General features: G+C 44.5%; 3 protein-coding genes across 4 annotated transcripts in view; 1 reads left to right on the forward strand and 2 right to left on the reverse strand.

The window, feature by feature from the left end:
• TULP4 (TUB like protein 4) overlaps positions 1 to 20,819 on the forward strand; it is a 194,625-nt gene that overhangs the window by 120,753 nt on the left and 53,053 nt on the right. For both annotated transcript variants that reach the window (XM_043888168.1, XM_043888169.1), the window contains exons 3-4: positions 3,967 to 4,095; positions 14,931 to 15,092. In XM_043888168.1, coding sequence (XP_043744103.1) covers positions 3,967 to 4,095; positions 14,931 to 15,092 — 291 coding nt within the window. The remainder of the gene's footprint in view (positions 1 to 3,966; positions 4,096 to 14,930; positions 15,093 to 20,819) is intronic.
• LOC122684088 (hydroxyacyl-thioester dehydratase type 2, mitochondrial-like) lies at positions 13,184 to 13,721 on the reverse strand (the record flags this gene model as incomplete). Its single annotated transcript, XM_043887960.1, has 1 exon — positions 13,184 to 13,721. A coding segment is annotated over one exon (519 nt), but the record flags the coding sequence as incomplete, so codon positions are not given.
• Positions 13,715 to 14,305, reverse strand: LOC122684195 (ribonuclease P protein subunit p14-like). The gene has a single exon (XM_043888181.1). It carries the CDS (start codon positions 14,201 to 14,203, stop codon positions 13,829 to 13,831), a length of 375 nt encoding a protein of 124 aa, XP_043744116.1. The 5' UTR covers positions 14,204 to 14,305; the 3' UTR covers positions 13,715 to 13,828.

Below are 20,819 nucleotides of genomic sequence, written 5' to 3' on the forward strand. Positions count from 1 at the left end.
TCAAAATTTTTAGATTAGATATTTCAGCATTCTAATATAAAAAATATTGAGTATTCTTCATAAATACAATCATTTTCCTAGCATGAATCAGTATTCCCCCCAAAATAGGCTCCTAAAATGGTAATGCCTGACTTTACTTTGTAAGTAGGAAGACACAGAACCAGGGATGAGCGTTCCTGGCTCTGAGCCCTCCTCTGCCTCCTGACAGTTGGGTGCTGTGGGCAAGGGCACCTCCCTGAACCTGAGTTTCCTTTTCTATAAAGTGAAGATGAGAATGCCTGCTCCAGGTACCAGGCTGTTTTGAGAATCAGATGCTTTTGTAGTCTGTCTATGTTCTTACACATATTGGAGGTTAACTCCCTTGTTTTAGAATGGAACATTTTGAATCATCAGTTCAGTCACTCAGTTGTGTTTGACTTTTTGTGACCCCATGGACAGCAGCATGCCAGGCTTCCCTGTCCGTCACCAACTCCCAGAGCTTGCTCAATCTCATGTCCATTGAGTCGGTGATGCCATCCAACCATCTCATCCTCTGTCATCCCCTTCTCATCCTGCCTTCAGTCTTTCCCAGCATCAGGGTCTTAACTTTTTCTAATGAGCCAGTTCTTTGCATCAGGTGGGCAAAGTATTAGAGCTTCAGCATCAGTCCTTCCAATGAATATTCAGGACTGATTTCCTTTAGGATTGACTGGCTTGATCTCCTTGCTGTCCAAGGGACTCTCAAGAGTCTTCTCCAGCATCACAATTCAAAAGCATCAGTTTTTCTACCAGCACCATTTGAAGGGTATCTGTCTCAAAAGATGAACATCCTTGAGGTGGATTAGCTGGCACTAGGGCTTTGGTCTGTGTAAAAATAGTGCCAGGAATAGGAGGTGAAGTGACTTATTGAGGGCATTACAGTACAGCCCAAAGAGGCCTTCCACAGACCTGCATTGCACTTTTACTGTGAATTTCTCTGCCTTTAATATTCCTCTATGAGTATTTATTGATAAGAATAACTATAAAATGGTAGACATCTTAGTTTGGAGAGGGTGACAGGCTGGCATTTTGGGGGAATAATCAAAGACCTAAGTCAAAACTTGACTTACATTCTGTCTGTTCAGTAGAATGCACGCTTCACCTAACATTCTTAATGCTGGAGCTCTTAAAGCAAACAGGAGCCCCGTCTTCCTCTAAGAGGGAAGGAAGGCTCTGCCTTGGAACGCCTGGGCAGCTGCTCAGTGCCCTGCCGTGTGATCTGGGCAACTGAGAACCCAGCTGGCCTCGCTCGCTCGGCAATTCCTCAGCACTCTGGTATGTCCTGACTCTGCCAGGCAGACTGGAGGGATTGGGAGAACAGGAAATAAGCTCCCGGGAGATAAGACGGGCGGCTCGAAATCACAGACGAGAGAGGAAATGAGAAAACTAACCCAGGGAAACAACACTGCCTTTGAAAACTTTATTTTTAAACCAAGAATCACTGGAAAGATTTCTCTTAATTTAGGGGAGCAACCCACCTATATTCCATTACACCAGTTACACTCCCAGCAAAGAAGTGTGTGGATGGGGGCTGCATTCTGTTAACTGCTGAGTCTCAACTCATCCGGAATTACGAAAAGATGAAGTCGAGTCTGTGAACTTTCTGTTTATCCAACAACCACTCGTGTTTACCACAGGACCAAGACATTTTAATGTTAGCAATAAGTGTGGAATGTTTTGTTTTTACCTCTGATCTTTTGTGTCCATGTCATGCTGTGACCACGCAGGCTGTTCTCAAGGAGAGGTTTTACTGATGATGATAACTAAAGATGCAACCATATGTGGCAATCAATGCATGTTAAAGGAAAAAGGCAAAAGTATAGAAAATGTGACTTGCCTCTGTTTTCTGAATGATGATGTCTTGTAAGGAAAAACTATAGTAGATGAATGTTTACCGTATTTAACCTAAAATAGTTTAAAAGCGATCACATTCTTATTTGTCATACTCTGTCCTCCTATCACTGTTCTGAAATGCATGAGTGACTGTGGGCTTGGACGGTGAACGTGTCTTTGGGGACCGGATTGTGGCATGCTGTGGTGTGCACTGCTCAGGCCAGGCACCACTAGGTCTGAAAGAAGTTTTATGAAGTTGGCTGCTTGGAAATTCTAAATTTTGTGACACATTTGGTCCGTTTAAAGACATTTAAGGATTAGATCAGTAATTTAAATATAGAATTTTAAAAATTAGAACAAGTTAAAAGTGGAAGTCTTAGTCTCTCAGTCATGTCTGGCTCTTTGCGGCCCAGTGGACTGTATAGCCCACCAGGCTCCTCTGTCCATGGAATTTCCCAGGCAAGAGTACTGGAACAAGTTGCCATTTCCTTCTCCCAGGGTTCTTCCCGACCCAGGGATCGAATTGCAGGCAGATCCTTTACTGCTGAACCACCAGGGAAGCCCCTTTAGAAATTAGACTTTAAGATAATGGGTCTGGATTTGTCGCTCCGCGCTGTACACCTCCTGTCTGTTGTATGTTCCCAGCTCTGCATGTGGAGCAGGATATGACGTCTGTTCAGTGAACTGAACTCCACACGGACCAGGATTTCTTTTTTTTGGAACAGGATTTCTAAACTTCTACCCTCGCAACCTAACAGTTGGTAATAGGCCGGCAGTCAGTATTATTGGCTGTTGTTAAAATGCTTTTGGGAATTGAAAATAACCTACTTGCAATAGTTTTCAGCCACTGTTCAAAGCTATAGCCGAATGAGACTCATAACGTACACGGGGCATTCCTGTGCGTCATTGTTCAGAGGCGAGGGTGCCTCTACCCATCCCTCAGGTGGCCGGGGCTCTGGGGCGGAGGGAGCCTGGACCCAGTGGGCACAGGAGGTGGCGGGTGGTGAGGGCAGCACCGGCAGAGCTGCGACCAGAGCGAGGCAGGCAGTCCCGGCGGAGGGACCAAGTCAGATGGGCCAGCGGCAGGCAGTGGGCAGTGCCTCCGTCCATGGAGAGCTTGCATCCGTTTGGCATGGGGCCACTGACTAGGTTAGATTGGCTGATGATGGCCAGGTCTCAGAAGATTGCAGCCTTTCAGCTCTTTATGCAGAGTTTAAAAAAAAAGGTGAATGAATGAAATCTCAGTCACCAGCACTGGTGGGTCAGGCCACACCTGGGAACCTGCCCCACAGTGACCCCAGGTGCTGGTTTTGTGTCTCTTGCGACCACTTCATAGCCCCGTGTCCTTGCAGGTTTTACTGGGCTCTGTGAGGGCCAATGCCACCAACCACCTAGCAGGGTCCACCTTTAGCTGAGGGAGTGATAATTGAGAAAGATGAAAATGATTTGTCCAGATTCAGAATTTGTCAAATTTAAAAATTAAGTCCTTACACACATCAGTTTTGAAGTTAATTATTTCTTCATCTTTCCTCTGTGATAAATCACAAGCAACTTATTTCTACTGTGTATTTTTTTTCCAAACTGGCATGGTTAGATGCTGAACTATTTGGAAATAAGGTAGTCTTGGAAAAGACATAGTTTCACTTTGGGGAAAAAATGAGATTAAATAGGCCCCACCCTTTCTTTTTTCTGTGCTAAATAGAGAGCCCCCGATTCAGATACACAATGAATTTTGAGAAAATTGCTTTCCCACCACATGGGACCATCAGAGGAGTGATCCTGGCACTGCAGGAGGCAGGGCGGGTACAGGCAGGCTCTGGCTTGCTCTCTGTTTTCATGGTGGTGGCCATTTTCATGCTGGAGTTTATTATGGTTTGCTCAGTTGCCCGCTGTTTGTCAGCAAGCCTTGACAGGCTTTGTCAGGGCCAGTCCCTGAGACAGCCATCATCCGCTCTGTGATCTGTCCCCCCAGCCCCTTCCCTCTTCCTCCCGTCCTCCTTGAGTCCTTTCTTTGACCGCACTTTCTCTTTAGTTCTGGGTCTGATAACTTCGTGGACGGCTTCCTTGCCAGCGGGCTCCTTCCCTTCAGTAAATGTCTTCCTGGTCGTCTCCCAGGTCGTGCTGGTGAGGTGGAACGAGCCGTACCAGAAGCTGGCCACGTGCGATGCAGACGGCGGAATATTCGTGTGGATCCAGTATGAGGGCCGGTGGTCCGTGGAGCTGGTCAACGACCGAGGGGCCCAGGTGAGCGGCAGGAGGTGCCTCGAGGGCTGGGTGGAGGCGAGCGAAGCCAGGGCTTGCTGCTCGAGCTTCCTCTGGAGGGGGAAGGACGGCGCCTCCATCTTTTCCAGCATGCGGCTGTTGTGAGAATCTCCATGGTTCCGAGCTTCAGTTGAATCTGTGAAGTAGTTTTGCATCATCAGTGTGGTGCTTCCCTGTTGACCCGGACCCTCTGCAGTGCTCCTGGCGCGGCGCGTCTCTGCGCCCTTGCGAAGGTGTTTGCCCACGTTGTCGTCTTCCATGTGCTCTGGCGGGGAGCTCTGCGTGCAGTTCTCAGCACCTGCTCCTCAGGCCGAATTTCAGCGCTTGCTCTGTCGGGCTCCAGTTAGGGGGGCCACTGTGGTCGGTGCTCAGCCCCTCCTTTCCGGTGCCAATTTGTCTCTGCTCAGTGGGAAACCACTGCTCCTGGGACACCCGCCGAGCTGTGCTGCTTTAAACCCATCGGTGGGTTCCGGTGGCTGATGGTGCCAACCTGGCTCTCTCTCCCCGGGGGCACAGTTGCATGGAGCACCCATCTTGGGTGCATGATGACTCAGGTCCCACCCCGAGGATTTGCCAGGCCCAAGTCCTCACAGGACCTTATTGACGAGGGGTTTCTTAGACTGTTTGACTCTGTAGGGATAGTCTTCCCCACAACTGCCTTTCTGTACGTTTCCAAGGAAACGAATTCTCACAATCTCTCCTCCCAGCTGTTGGCTTAAATAAGCTAGGAGCTCACCAACTTGGAGAGATGCAGACCGGTGGAGTGACGTAAAACTGCAGGGGATGAACCTGTCATCAGCAGTCAGTGTCAGGCTGAGGGACTCCGTAGACGCCACCACCGGAGGCAAACCCGCTTCCCAGTAAACACACAGTGTTCTGTTCTTGTGAGTTTATTTATTTGGTAAAGTCAATGTGCTAATTTTGACAGGCTCTAAGAAGGCCTAATCAGTTTCCTATATACCCCTGTGAGAAAAAAAAGGAAGAGATGGTGCCTGCCCTGTGCCTGCTAACTCACCTGAAATAGAGCCACAGATGTGGAGATCTCCACGCCCTGAGAAGTTCACGTCACCTGGAAGGTGGCCCTTGTGGTCACGAGTGTGAGCTCTGGAGTCAGCCTCTCAGTCGTGACTCTTTGTAGGAAACACTTCATTTCTGTGCCTCAGTTTCCTCTTCTGTACACTCAGGACTTTAACGGCACCTGCCTCCGGGGATTACTAGGACTGTGCTCAGTTGCTCAGTTGTGTCCAACTCTTTGTGAGCCCATGACTATGCCTGCCAGGCTCCTCTGTCCCTGGGATTCTCCAGGCAAGAATATTGGAGTGGGTAGCCTATCCCTTCTCCAGGGGATCTTCCCCACCCAGGAATTGAACTGGGGTCTCCTGCATTACAGGCAGATTCTTTACCAACTGAGCTACCAGGGACACCCTACTCGAAGGATTACATAGGATTATATACAAAAAATGCTATGATACCATCTGGACGTGGTGGTTGACCCCACGAGTTGTGATGGTGCCTCAAGCACTGTGAGGTGCTGGCACCCAAAGACCTGAACCCCAGGGCACACCTGCCCTTAAACAGTCACCAGGAGGTCATCACCAGCGACCAGCTTCAGCCTTGAAGCAGCAGCTCTTCACGGCTCTCTGTCCAGTGCAGATTTCCCTGAACTTGCCCATAAGGTCTCTAGAGTGCTGTTGTTCTCCCATCCACTGAAGTGTGAACTCTTCCCCTAGAAAGGCCCAGTGGTTGGGTGAGGCCTGTCTTCAGACCTTGGTTGACATGAGGTCGTCAAAGCACTACTCGGAGAAAGGTAGCAAGGGGGACCTCAGTGTCACTCGGAGCTGGCCTTCCCTCAGTCTCCACAGGAGCCCTGCTGGGAAGGTGTTACTCTGAGTTAACGGAGGAAAGGACTCAGGCCACGGAGGCTGAGTAACTCACCCAGGAAAGTTTTTGAACCCAGAGTTGACTCCAAAACCCTGTCTTGTTCACAGACAATAAACTGTTTTCTCTTTAGCAGAAACACGTATGCTCATAGTATGTCTATAGAGCTCAGGCTTCACCACTGTCAGCCCCAGGGTGCTGCTAAACTGTGTCCTGGTGACGAGGAGCGAGGCTTCTGCCTTCTCCAGTGGTAGCCATGTGGTCTCTGCCCCTACTTTGTCCCTCAGCTTTTCTTTTCACTGAGAGTTCGCTGCAGAAAAAGTGTTTTAGAAATGAGAGAGGATGACTTCAGAGCTGCAGGTGAATGGGCTTCCAAGGACCAGAGAACATCTGGAAGCACCTGGAATCTCAAAAAAGCCTGTGCCCTTCAGGTTGATCCAGAGTATCTTGTGATCTGATCCAGATTTTTATATAGTTTTGCTCTTGGGCCTTCTGATTCTGCAAACCTCAGAACCCACTGAGCAAGTATCATTAAGCGCTTGCATTTTGGGGAGTTTCGGTTGCTTTTAATTCTGTTGAGGCTACTTCTTGTCTGAGAAGTGTCACGCTCCGATGACGATGACTCACTGGTGGAGGCAGCGGTGTCTGGGGGAGGAGGCGCGTCCTTGAAGTCTGCCCGGAGAGCCATGAGGCTCTGGAGAAGAAATGACAGGTGATTTTTGTTATATAGCGTGCCTTTCATTGTCATGAAGTAGCCAAACATTTGGCAGAAGCCAAGTGATGCTTTATCACTCCTTTTTTCAGGAAATGATTGTGAGTCCTTTATTTCAGAAATGAGTCTGGAGGCGTGCCTGCATTATGTTATAGTATTAGTCACAGGCTGGCTGTGCCAGGCACAGGTCTCAGGATGACTGAAGAAAGGCTGCCTTGGGCAGGGGCCGTTAGGCCGCTGGCTCTCAGTGGGGCAGGAAGGGCTTTCTGCTTGTTTCTGTTACAGCACCGGGGACTCCTTTCCCCTGGTTTTATTTTCCCAGTTTTGATATAGTCTTATCACTCTGTGCTGACCTAATTTAATACTCCCAATTGATTTCTATAAACATCCTATATTACCAATTTTTTGTGATTGTAAGATTGCTGGTATCTCAGAGAAGCAACTTATCACTGGCTATACGTTTTAGCCTCTAGTAAGAAGCTGCTCCTTTTGTACAAGGATAAATGAGTTAAACTGCATGTAAATAAGTAGTATTATCATTGCAAAATGAAAGGACTTCTAAATTTTATTGCAGAATTAATGTGTTGTCTGTCAAAGATCTTTTTGGTCCTTAAGAAAAACTAAATAATTTAATTGGTTGGAACATAAGGACCAAGAAACCAAAATTCCGAGTTTTCCTAAGCACACAGCACTTTTTCAGTAACTTCAGATGAGCAGTCAAGATGTCATGTGGCACAGTTCTGCCATGGTCATGATGGAAGCATGCTGGTCACTGACAACCTATAACCCCCCTGGGAAAACAGCAAAAAGTTCATGTCCTTTTTTGTGTTTGGTCGTGTCCGACTCTTTACGACCCGACGGACTGTAGCTTACCAGGTTCCTCCATCCATGGGATTTTCCAGGCAAGAGTACTGGAGTGGGGTGCCATTGCCTTCTCCAGGAGATCTTCCCGACCCAGGGATTGAACATGGGTCTCCCGCATTGTAGGCAGATGCTTTACAGTCTGAGCCACCAGGGAAGTCCTTATGATTATCTGAAATGTGATAAATCCAGTAGTGTTACAAATTTTAAAGGAGGTGAACATTTCCAAGAATAAGCAACAGTGAAAATCATGGATACAAATTTCATTTTAAGTTAGAAAAGAGCTAAAAGGTAATACAAACTGCTTCCCTCATAGCTCAGATGGTAAAGAATCTGCCTGCAATGCGGGAGACATGGGTTTCATCTCTGGATTGGGAAGATCCCCTGGAGAAGGAAATGGCAACCCACTCCAGCATTCTTATGCCTGGAAAATCCCATGGACAGAGGAGCCTGGTGGGCTACAGTCCATGGGGTCGCAAAGAGTCAGACACTACTGAGCAACTAAAACACACGCAAACTGAAAAAGCAAATTCAGGTGATAGAAACAGGATCAAAATACCACTAATTAGAATAAATATAAATGGACTGATTTCACCAATCAAGATGATGCTTGACTGATTGCAGTTTTAAAAACATAGCCATGTGTTATTAAGTCATACCTGAAACTTGACATGTACAAATTTAAAGTAAAAGGGTGAAAAAATATATTGAGCATATATCTAGGAAAAAAATTGCTGGGGTAGCAAATACTACTTTCAGATAAGATAGACTTGAAGATAGAAAGTAATGTTTAGTTTGTAGAGTGCTGCCACATAATGATAAAAGGTATGGTTTACTAAGATAATATTTTAAATATATATACACTTAATAATAATATCAAAGTATATGAAGGAAATTGATGGAATTGAAAGTAAAGATTGGTAAATTCATTGATAAACTGAGAGGTTTCAACAACAAAAGGAATTAGCAAAGATTTAGAAGGTCTGAGCAACACAGTTAACGAGCTTGACCTAGTGAACATTTATAGTTTCTGAATTCACCAATTAGAGAACCAAGGATCATTTGAATGTTTACAAAAGTTGATCATGTTCTAAGGTTTCACAGATTTTTTCTGTGAAGGGGCAGATAGTACATATTTTAGGCTTTATGGACTAGGGATCACACTTTAGGATATTATGTAAGTACTGTATAACAAGAAAGGAAACCAGAAAACTTTTTGTTGATAAAATTAAAAGCTTGTTTATGGATGCTAAAATTTGAATTTTATGTAATTTTGCATATAACAAAATATTCTTCTCTTAATTTTTTTCCTAACCCTCTAAAACTATAGTTTTTGGACTGTTCAAAAATAGGTGACAGGGCAGATTTGGCCCACTGGCCATAGTGTGCCACCCTGGATTTTAGTATCTTAATTAAAAAAAAATTTTTTTTCATTGGTAGGTGTCATGATTACAGACCATAATTTCTGAATGGGTTAGAAGTTAATAACAAAAACATAAATATAAGAAATTGTGGGAATTCCTTGGTTGTCCAGTGGTTAGAACACAATGCTTTCACTGCCTGGGCCCAGGTTCAATCCCCCAAAATTTGTTCTTTGGAAACAAATCAATGAAACTGATAAATTGCTGGCAAGACTTGAGTGAGAGAAGAAAGATAAAACCTAAAATAATTGTATGAATGAAAAGTTGAACATAACTATAGATAAGGTAGAGGTTACAAGGTAATCAAAGGTAAATAAAAGATGCATAAGTAATTCAGTAAGGGGAAGAAAAGTCTTTTTTTAAGTTGAAGTATGATAGTATACAACATTATATTGATTCCAGATGTACAACATAATGATTCAGTATTTGTATCTAATGGGAAATGATCACCACAGTAAGTCTAGTTGACATATAAGGAATAGTCTTTTTGACAAATGGAACAGAAAAACTGAATATCTGTACTGAAAATTTAAAAAGTAGAATCTTGATTCTTACCATATACCCTGTGCAGAAATTAACTTCTAAATGAAACATAGACATAAATGTAAAAGCATACACTTTGAAATACCAGACCACTTTACCTGTCTCCTGAGAAACCTGTATGTGAATCAAGAAGCAACAATTAGAACCAAACTTCAAACAAATGACTGGCTCAGAATTGGGAAAGGAATATGACAAGGCTGTATATTGTCACCCTTAACTTCTGTGCAGAGTAATGCACAGAAATGCTGGGCTGGATGAATCTCAAGCTGGAATTAAGATTGCCAGGAGAAATATCAGCAGCCTCAGATATGCAAATGATACCATCCTAATGGCAGAGAGTGAAGAGGAACTAAAGAGCATCTTGATGAGGGTGAAAGAGGAGAGTGAAAAAACTGGCTTAAAACTCAACTTTCAAAAAACTAAGATTTTGGCATCCAGTCTCATCACTTCATGGCAAATAAAAGGGGAATAAGTGGAAGCAGTGACAGATTTTATTTTCTTGGGCTCCAAAGTCACTGTGAACAGTGACTACAGCCATGAAATTACAAGTCATTTTCTTCTTGGGAGGAAAGCTATGACAAACCTAGACAGCATATTAAGAAGCAGAGACATCAATTTGCTGGCAAAGGTCCATATAGTCAAAGCTATGGTTTTTCCAGTAGTCATGTATGGACGTGAGAGTCAGACCATAAAGAAGGCTGAGCACTACAGAATTGATGCTTTCGAACTGTAGTGCTGGAGAAGACTCTTTAAGTGTCCCTTGGACAGCAAGGAGATCAAACCAGTCAATCCTAAAGGCAATAAACCCTGAACATTCATTGGAAGGACTGATGCTGAAGCTGAAGCTTCAGTAGTTTGGCCACCTGATGCAAAGAGCTGACTCCTTTGAAAAGACTGATGCTGGGAAAGATTGAAGGCAAAAGGAGAAGAGGGTGGCAGAGAAAGAAATTGTAGATAGCATCACTGACTCAATGGACATGAATTTGAGCAAACTCTGGAAGATGAAGGACAAAGAAGCCTGACATGCTACAGTCCTTGAGGTCGCAGAGAGTCAGACACGACTTACCGACTGAATAACACTTCTGGAAAGCTTGGGTTTGCAGTGTTGGGCTAAGTAAAGGTTTCTTGGATTGGATACAAAAAACCTGAAACATAAGAGAGAAAACTTGACATTGAACTTCGTCAAAATTTAAAACTTTTATATTTTGAAAGAGATTGTTAAGAAAATGAAAAGGCGAGGTACAGAATGGAAGAAATTACTTGAAGCACATATTCTGATAGAGGATTGTATCTAGAATTATTACATCGCAATAAGGTAAAAGACTCATGTATGCGTGTGTGAATGTATGTGTGTGTGTGTTTACATGCATATATGTATTTATAATGAAGAGGTGAATGTGGATGGACATACAAATGTATATGGCAAGGAATGTGAGCAGGCAGGTTCCTAAAGACGGTGTGCAAATAATCAAGAAGCACATGAAACGACACTCAGCGTGTCAGTCGTTTGGGAATTAAATTAAAATTAAAAGCAGTGTCCTACCACTGCACGCCTAGAATAGCTAAAATAAAAGACTGGCAACATCAAGTGTTGGTGAGGTGTGGACCTACTCGCGCACACTGCTAATGGGAGTGTAAAATGGTTTATCCACTTTAGAAAAGATTGGTAATTTCTTATGCATTTAAACGTATACTTACCGTTTGACCCAGCAATTAATTCCATTCCTAGGTATTTACTCAAGAAAAAATGAAACTATGTGTCTACAAAAAGTCTTGCACATGAATATTCACAGCAGTTTTGTAATAACCAAATGCTGGAAACAACCCAAATGCCCAGCAATTGGGAGAGATGAATAAGTTGTCGCACATTTATGCAGTAGAATATTGCTCATCTATAAGAAGGAATGAACTACTGGCACACACAAGAGTTCGGAATACTCTCCAAGTTATTACCCTCAGTAAAACCAGTCATAAACAAACGTGAGCATACTGCATGCTTCTGTTCATGCAAAATTCCTAGAATAAACAGCTAGTGACAGAAATTAGATCATTTGTTGCCTCAGACCAAGGGTGAGGGTAGGGAATTGACTGCCAAAGGGAACTTTATTACATATAAATTATAGCTCACTAAAGTTGGTATTTAAAAGAATAGTAAGTACTATCAATAACTACTTGCCAAGAGTTTTGAAAACTTACATGAACAAGACAAATTCCTGAAAACATTTTATAATAGAATTGACTGAAGAAGAAATAAAAAGCTTGAAAGCTTGACTGGTGCTAACACTTAAATAAACTGAACCAATGGTTTAAAATCTTCCCGTAGAAAAGTGCAGAGCTAGCATCAAAAAAAAAAAGAGTGTAGAGCCAGATGGTTTCACAGGCATGTTCCACCAGCCTTTGAGGCAACAGGTCAGGCCAGTTTATACAAATTCTTCCCAGCTATGGAAGAAAAGGAACTACCTTCCAACTCATACTGAGAGGTCAGCATAACTTTAATAAATTCAAAGACATTAAAAAAAAAAATCGTGAGTTTGACTCACTCCTGTATATAGATGTAGATGTAGAAATTCCAAACACATAAGCAAATCAACTTCAACTTCAAAGGGCAATACTTTACCTCCAGGTTGGGCTTTTTGTAGCTATGCAAGAATGGCATAAAACTGAGAAGTAATTTACTACAGTAATAGATGAAAAGAGAAAAAAAGTGTGGTCATTTGAATAAATGCATTTGATAGAACTCAACACCCAAATATAAGTAATGTTTTCTGGTTAGATTATTTCTTTTTTTTTTCAATTTTTTTATCTTATAATTATTTTAATAAAAGCATGTATTGTTTATATAATGGGTGGGGACCCCCAAAATATTTTCAAAGGAGAGAGAAAATCACCTGGATTGCTAAAATAGAAACTGCACTCAAGGTCTGTTCCAGGTTTAGAAAACCAATGGAGATTGGCTGACATCCTGAAAGACTGATCTGTTCTTTAATTTTGGGCCAGATAGCTCCAAACTCAGGAAACGTGTAACCTTGCTCACAGACGAGAATGATAACAGCAGTAGCTACTGTTTAAGAGGCTGGGCCTTGTGCTTACCTGTTTGTGCCTGTCATCTCCAGCACTCCTATATGGAGCTGTTATCCCTGCTTTATAGATGAAGCCAAGAGAGCTGACAGAACTGAGTCCAAAGACTCACATAAGCCCTCCCCCAGTGACAGGAAAACCATCTGAAGGGCAAGTGACACTGAAGGGTCAGTAAATCACCAACCTTAGAATCACCTCTGATCTCCTCTGTTCACTTGTGTGTGTGTGTGTGTGTGTGTGTGTGTGTGTGTGTGCGCGCGCGCGCACGTGTGAGTGCATGTGCGTGCTGTGCCACACGGCTTGTGGGATCCTACTTTCCTGACTAGGGATTGGACCCATGCCCCTGGCAGTGAAACCACTGGACCGCCAGGGAATTGCCTATTTTTTTTTTCAGTGTTGAAAACCTAGATAGATGATGAATATACTTAAGCTGGAGTGAAGCATAAGTGGACACTGGAACATTTCTCTACCTACTCCCCTCCGCCAGTACAGGTCTATGAGCCTGTCCTTGCTGAAGAATAGTAATCGCTGTTTTCCCCGGAGACTTTCAATAATAACAACACTAGTGCCCGAATTTGTATCTTTAAAGACGTATTTCAGGATTTGGGAGCTTCTGGGGCCATAACTTTAACCCAGCCTTCCATAACAGTCTTTTTACTTTCTAGTACGGAACAGGATACTGCAATAATGGCAATGAACCGCTTCAGCTTTTTCACTTCTGCAGAAGCTAAAACAACTTCCCCAACATATAAGGGAGCTGGAAAGTTAATTTCCTGGGAAAGAAACACACAGCCTGGCCCTGGCATTTTAGTACCAAGGAGAGCTGAAATAAGTCCATTGATCAAAACTCCATGGACAATTGTCTTTCTAAATCTGGTGTGTTTTGCAAAATCTTGGTCTAAGTGCAAAGGATTGACATCCCCTGTTAATTCTGAGAAGGTGGCCACATCCCTCTTTGTGAAGGCCCTCCTGAGTTCAGCCCGGTCTCCGACTCTGAGGTGCGTGTGCTCTAAGGGCTGCCTGTTCAGCACTGCTTGGCTCAGGCAGATTCCCTTGTGAAGCCTACCCCACCAGAGGCGATGGCTGGACATCACTGGGAATATCTTCAGCACTCTCAAATTCCATCGACAGGAGCTTATGGGCTGCTTCAGTCTCCAAACATTATACTGGCACCAAATAGTACTTTTGAGAGTGAGGAATATTTTCTCAAATTGAAGACTACTCAATTCAATACTAGTTCCCTACTATTGCCAGATAATGCAAGGAGAAATGGAGAAACCCGAATCACTCTGAAAGCACAGTTCTTGCCTTTATAGGATCCTAACAGGGTCAGAGAGCTCCACAATTTGACAAGACCACTGCTGCATATCCTCAGGATGGCTGGCAGGGCCTTCTCTTCATAGGTTAGAACATCCAAAGGTAAGGCAGCATCAGCCTCACCAAACAGGTCCTTCAGGGCTGAAATAAGCAGCTGTTTGAATTGTGCAGCATTCAGGGCAACTCCACAATCTTGGAATTCTAGGCGCACTTTCATGTGGTGGTACTCAGAGGGATTTTTGTAAACAGTTCTTTCATATGTGGTGGCTGGGGCTGGCATCTTTTTCCAGTGCTGATCACATCTACCTTGAGTCAAGACGGTGTTGGGTGGGTGAAGTCATTTTCAACTTTTTGACTAACTTCAGCCACTGATTTCGTGCCCGCCTGAGGTCAGGCGCATGCGCTCTGCACACGTGGTCGCACTCAGTCCTCTCAGCTGTCTGAGACCACGTTGCAGAGAAGCGCAGGATGGTCCATGGCCTGGCCTCGCCTTAGCCCGTGGCGTCCCGCCGTCCCTCCCTATTTCTCATTTTGATTGTGGGAATGTTGTTAGCAAGACTGAGAAACATATGATCAGAAACTGAGACTTTTGCTATCTTGATAAGTGACCAAGAGACATTGATGGAGAATCTGTTAGCATAAGGGGGAGGCCGTAGATCGAACAGTGTTTAAAAGCAAGGATGCTGGGACACAGCCCTGGGATAGTCTTGGCTCTGCCACTGGCCACTCTGTAAGACCAGGGAGAAGTTACATATGTACTCTCTGGGAGGTATTATCATGGGCTTGATGAATTAACGTGTGTGAAGCCCTTAGCATGCACTGGCGTATGCTTTCCAAACAATGTCATTTATATATTATTGTTAAAATATATACAACATAGTATAGTGTCTGTTTAAGGCCATCTTGATTTTAGCCAAAGGCTCAGGTAATGACTACAAATAGTCTTTGTTGAAAGTGCCTTCCCTTTCAGATTACAAGCTGACTCCTTTTGTCTGTGTGTCCCAAAGGTGAGCGATTTCACGTGGAGCCACGATGGGACGCAAGCACTTATTTCATATCGAGATGGGTTTGTCCTGGTTGGTTCTGTCAGTGGACAAAGACACTGGTCATCTGAGATCAACTTGGAAAGTCAAATCACCTGTGGCATATGGACGCCTGATGACCAGCAGGTAACACCTCTTGAACGTGATGTGTCATGTTCAAACTGCGTGAGCTAAGGGGGAAAGGCGTTAAGTTTGTTTTTTTTTTTTCAGTGGGTTTTGTCATACATTGATATGAATCAGCCATGGGTTTACACGTATTCCCCATCCCGATCCCCGCTCCCACCTCCCTCTCCACCCGATTCCTCTGGGTCTTCCCAGTGCACCAGGCCCGAGCACTTGTCTCATGCATCCCACCTGGGCTGGTGATCTGTTTCACCATAGATAGTATACATGCTGTTCTTTTGAAATATCCCACCCTCACATTCTCCCACAGAGTTCAAAAGTCTGTTCTGTATTTCTGCGTCTCTTTTTCTGTTTTGCATATAGGGTTATCGTTACCATCTTTCTAAATTCCATATATATGTGTTAGTATGCTGTAATGTTCTTTATCTTTCTGGCTTACTTCACTCTGTATAAGGGGCTCCAGCTTCATCCATCTCATTAGGACTGGTTCAAATGAATTCTTTTTAATGGCTGAGTAATATTCCATGGTGTATATGTACCACAGCTTCCTTATCCATTCATCTGCTGATGGGCATCTAGGTTGCTCCCATATCCTGGCTATTATAAACAGTGCTGCCATGAACATTGGGGTGCACGTGTCTCTTTCAGATCTGGTTTCCTCAGTGTGTATGCCCAGAAGTGGGATTGCTGGGTCATATGGCACAAGCAACTCCTGAAGCTCAATTCCAGAAAAATAAATGACCCAATCAAAAAATGGGCCAAAGAACTAAACAGACATTTCTCCAAAGAAGACATACAGATGGCTAACAAACACATGAAAAGATGCTCAACATCACTCATTATTAGAGAAATGCAAATCAAAACCACAATGAGGTACCATTACACGCCAGTCAGGATGGCTGCTATCCAAAAGTCTACAAGCAATAAATGCTGGAGAGGGTGTGGAGAAACGGGAACCCTCTTACACTGTTGGTGGGAATGCAAACTAGTACAGCCGCTATGGAAAACAGTGTGGAGATTTCTTAAAAAACTGGAAATAGGCGTTAAGTTTTAACACAGGGAGGAGGTGGGGAGGAGCCAATTCAAAAGGCTCGTAAAGAGTCACAAAGGAAAAGAGCACAGAGCTTGTCCAAGTAACAACTGACAGAAAAATTTTGTGTGAACCATAAGTTGAGGAAATAATATTCCCCATCAGTATTGTAAATAGAGTTAATAATTTAATTGTACAAAATACTCATACAAATTTAAAATCTAAGGAAGAGCCAATTAATAAATGGATAATGGACATAAGTTCTTCACAAAAGAGGTTCAGCTTGTCAGTAATCTTGGTGGGAAAGTATGTATTCTGGGAGAAAAAAGCAAAATTTATACAGTGAAGGTATATTTTCACTTATTAATAGAAAAAGTGATACAGATGATTTTATTGATCATTCATAAGAGTTTAATCAAATAATTATTCTCATTCATTGCTGGTAATAATATACATTAGATCTTTCAGGAAGCAAAAATTTAGTACGATTTTTAAGCAAGTCTTAAAAATTATCATCTATTCTGATCTACTGATATGCTTTAGGAATTTATCTAAAAGAAACAAAATGGAAAGAAAATAAAAGTTGTAGTCATTAAAGCATTTATGATTGTAAAAGTTTGGCAACAGTCTACTAGTATAAAAACGGTTAAGTAAACTGTGGTATAACCACTTACAGGATCATATTGGAGTTCAGTAAGTTAGAGATTGTGGTTATAAAGATGGTGTATAATCTGAAAGGGCTCTTGTGATATAGTGTTAAGAAAAGAGCCAGGATACGAAATGGTATGTGTGGTATGAGTACCACATCCTAAAACAACCAAAGGAAACTACCCATCTTGTAAAAAGAACTGAAAGGAAATTAATCACAATGTCACAAGGAGATGGTTACTTTATGCTGATAAGCCTCTGGGTCATTTTTAAAACCTGATTTCAAATTTTCCCTTAATGTGCCTATTTTATATTCATAATAAAGCAATATATAATAACCTAATAAAATTATATATTGATTATTTACTTATTTTTTTAAATAAAACCTTTGTAAATATAAGACTTGTGTTTTCCAAGTACAACAGAATCCATTAAATACCAGGACATTTCACACTAAAGATTTCAGTTTAATTTTGGTAAAATTGAACAGTATAATATGAAACCATAAGTTTGGGGGACGTTTTTTTAATGAATTGCTTGCCTGTAGTCACCGTGTATTTCATATTTACAGTTTTTTCAAGTAAAAATGTTCAGTATTTTTTCCTCTTCTCAAAATTTGTGGTTTGAGAATTACAAAAGATAGTCTCTTCTGAATTTCTGAGTCTCTTCCCTCACCCTCCCCTAGAGGCATCTAATTACCCAGTAGCGTATGTGTGTTTCTGTGCGAAGCACTTGTGTTTATTTATTGCATGGGTTTATCTCTGTAGGCTTCTTCTGTCCCTGCCGTCCGCTCAGAGGCTGCGCCTGCGGCCCAGTGAGTGACCACTCGCAGGCGCTTCTCCTCTCCCTGCTCCAGCTCCCTCCTCTGTGAGAGGGGTGCGAATTATTTTCTACCTCATTCCCAGGGTCTCTGTAATGACCAGATAAGGGAACACATGTGCAGGCCCTTCAGAATATGTCAGAGGAAGTCTCAACTTGGCATGCTCCTCTCGCCTAGAGTGATGGAATCATGAGGCTCCTGTCTCAGTCCCCCGTGAGCTGTGCCAACCGTATGAGTCCAGCAGACTGCACACCTGGAGTGTGACAGGCACGGGGCCCAGAGATGTGGGGGACATGGTGGGTGAGACGCCCGCTTGCCTTTGAGGGCCTTTGACGGGCTGCAGCTTCGAAGCCCAATTGAGGCCGTGGAGTTGATTCCCTAGGCAGGTCGGCAGGACTTCAGGGCAGCTTTGCAGGTGGTTGGGCTCCTGGCCCACACCTCAGTCTAGATGACTGTGTTTGTGGGTCTGTATTTAGAGCTAATGGATGAAGTTTCATTTGAGCAAAGTGCTCCTTTGCCTTTCAAAAAATATTGCCGACCTTGGAGGAATTCAACACAGAGGAGAGATGAATGGATGCTCTGTGGGTCATGTTTGAACTGAAACATTCCTCCCTCTGTCTCTGTCATTCTTTCATATCTCTTGCTTGGTTTCATACTTGGAAAAAGAGTATGAAGCCAGTGTAGTGTTTGTAATGTAGCTAATAACCTTCTGTCTTTGATGTAAACAGCCTCCAGGATGCCCCCCCATCTTTCTTTTTTGATTTCTGTTTTTGTTGCAGTATAATTGCTTTGCAGTGTTGTGTTGGTTTCTGCTGTACAACAGCGTGAATCAGCCGCAAGTATACGTGTACCCCCTCCCTGTGGAGCCTCTCTCCCCCACCCCCATCCGCCTCTCTGTGTCCTCACAGAGCACCAGGCGGAGCCACCACGCTGTACAACAGCTCCCCACTGGCTGTCTGGTTACACACGGTCGTGTATGTATGTCATTGTTACTCCATCATCTTGAGACAGTTCTGATTGTGATGGGACTCTAGGCTGCTTCCTCTTAACTCTTTAAAATACAAGCAGCACTGTTTTACAAACAAGTGATTTTGAGATCTAGCTATTTTCCTATTTGTCATCTATATATTTTTTTCAGTTTTGGGGGGGTGGTCTGGGTGGGTAGACACTGTGGCTCTTCAGACATAAACATTTATAGATATGCAGCCAACTCGCATTGAGCCTTGGCCAAGTGTCTGTTCCCTGTCAGAGCCTTTCAGCTGGCTCTGGAGAACTTGAGGTGTGTCTCCATTAAGAAAGGTAGGCGTGCTGGCAGGCGATCCAGTTTGTGTCTCAGGGCGAACGCCGCTCTCCTCAGAGGACACTGAAGATCTGTGCCCACAAGAGCAGGATGGAGGAAAAAGCCTCAGACTTGGAGCTGACAAATTTAGGTTAAATGAAGAAAGAATTTTGTGGTCAGAGTTCTGAGCAGAAAAGCACCAGAAGAAAACTCTCCCTAGTTTCCGCCCTTCCTGGGAGAACTCCAAGAAAGCGGCTTGCAGAACCAGTCCTCTGGGGCGGGGTTCTGCAGAGGACTTCTCAGGCTGGTGTCCTGTCCCATTCTTGTCCCAGTTGCCCATTCTCTGTCACAGCTCCCTCGAGAGGCATGTGATGGTCTGGGTGCGCCAACTGTGTTTGGATTCTTTTAAGGGACCTCAGGTGTCAAACCATATGCTGGTGAGGCGAGTTAGCAACACGTGTTTCCACAGTCAGTGCAGCCCCTGATCAAACAGGGCTTGTTCCGTCCCAGCGTTTACGGTTTCCCTCCCCCAGCCAGTTGCCCTTCCCACTGGACCCAGTCCTGGCCTGCTGGCCTATCCTGCCAGCTCCCCCCCACTTTCTTCTCAGGCTGCCGAGCCCCCAGGCACTGGGGTCTTGGAACATCTTCTCCCGGGGCTCCTCCCTTGGCTGAAGGCCATCTCCCAGCAGCCGCCCTGGGCTCCTGCACTCCTCCACTCTTGCTGGGCTTCCAGCCTCAGCCTTCCCCTCTTTTCTCCTGTCCTCGGGGTGATTTCTGCTGCTGCCTCATGTACATCTCCAGCTCCCCAGCTTTGTGCTGTGCTTCCGTCTCCCTCTCATCCTTCACATGGAGCCCAGGCTTCCCAGAGACCACCCCCCCCCCCCCCCCCCAGCCGCCAGAATCCCACATGGTCCGTGCTCCCTGTCAGTCTCCACGACTGCTCGGCACCTCTGTTGCTGATCATCTCCACACCAGGCAGGGCTTGTGCTTAACTTTCCTTCTTCCTTTGTCTGCACCCTCTACTTAGTCACTTAGCCCTATTGAGTCCACCTCCTGAATACTTTATTGCCAGGAACTATTCACTTGTATTGAAAAGTTACAGGTGATTATTCTCAGGCTGACATCAGGGAAGATAGCTAAGGCTCCACGTACCTAAATTCTGGAGTAGGGCTGGTGGATTTGAGGGCTCCTAAGTTCTTCCCAATTCTCCTTGTCTACGACTTCATCCCCGGACTGGTGTCTTCTGTTGTGTCCAGTGGCTGCTTCTGCCAGCCGGGCTGCCTTTTTCTTGGTTCATGTCCTGTGAGGGAATGAGTCGCTCTTCAGTTCTTTGAGTTACTCGAAGGTTCCCGTTGGCCGCAGCAGTGGCTTGCACACCGTGCCTCACGGAGTTGGGTGTGGCCGCCTTCTTGGGGTAGGGGGGTGGCGTGGGGCTCGGGGAGGAGGAGGCGGAGAACACCCTGCGGAGCCTGGGGCAGCCCCACTTCCGTTAGTTTCGAGGTGATGTCAGGGTGTGACCCTGGTCCTTCTCTGCACACTCTGGCTCCTCTCTAGCTTCCTTTCCTGTTTGTTTTTTACTAACTTTTATTAAAGAGCTGTAGTGTTTAAATGTCAAATAGTACTACTAGGTTTATAATGAATATTTCTTAAAAACATAAAGCACAAGCTACCGTTCAGTCCCTGGTGCCTTCCCTCCCGCCCCCAGGTTCCCGCTCCCTAGGCCACCGCGTTTGCTCGTTTTTCCTCCAGACTTCTGAGTGCTTTTCGGACTCAGGTGTTCTCCAGTGGCTTCCTGCCTGGGAGATGAGGACTCGGCTCTGTCTCCCCGTCCCATGGCCGCCCGCTGTGCTCCGTCTTCCTGCTGAGGGCACACGTGACTCACTCCCAGAGCCAGGGCAGCACTGCCCTCCTCATGCAGTCGTTTGCTCTTTCCAGAATTAGTACAGTTGCCTG

Source organism: Cervus elaphus, chromosome 26, assembly GCF_910594005.1.
Source record: "Cervus elaphus chromosome 26, mCerEla1.1, whole genome shotgun sequence".
Lineage (NCBI taxonomy): Eukaryota > Metazoa > Chordata > Mammalia > Artiodactyla > Cervidae > Cervus > Cervus elaphus.

Coding starts and splice junctions, on each gene's coding strand:
- LOC122684195 (XM_043888181.1), bottom strand. CDS start 14,203: ATGCCAGCCCCAGCCACCACATATGAAAGAACTGTTTACAAAAATCCC.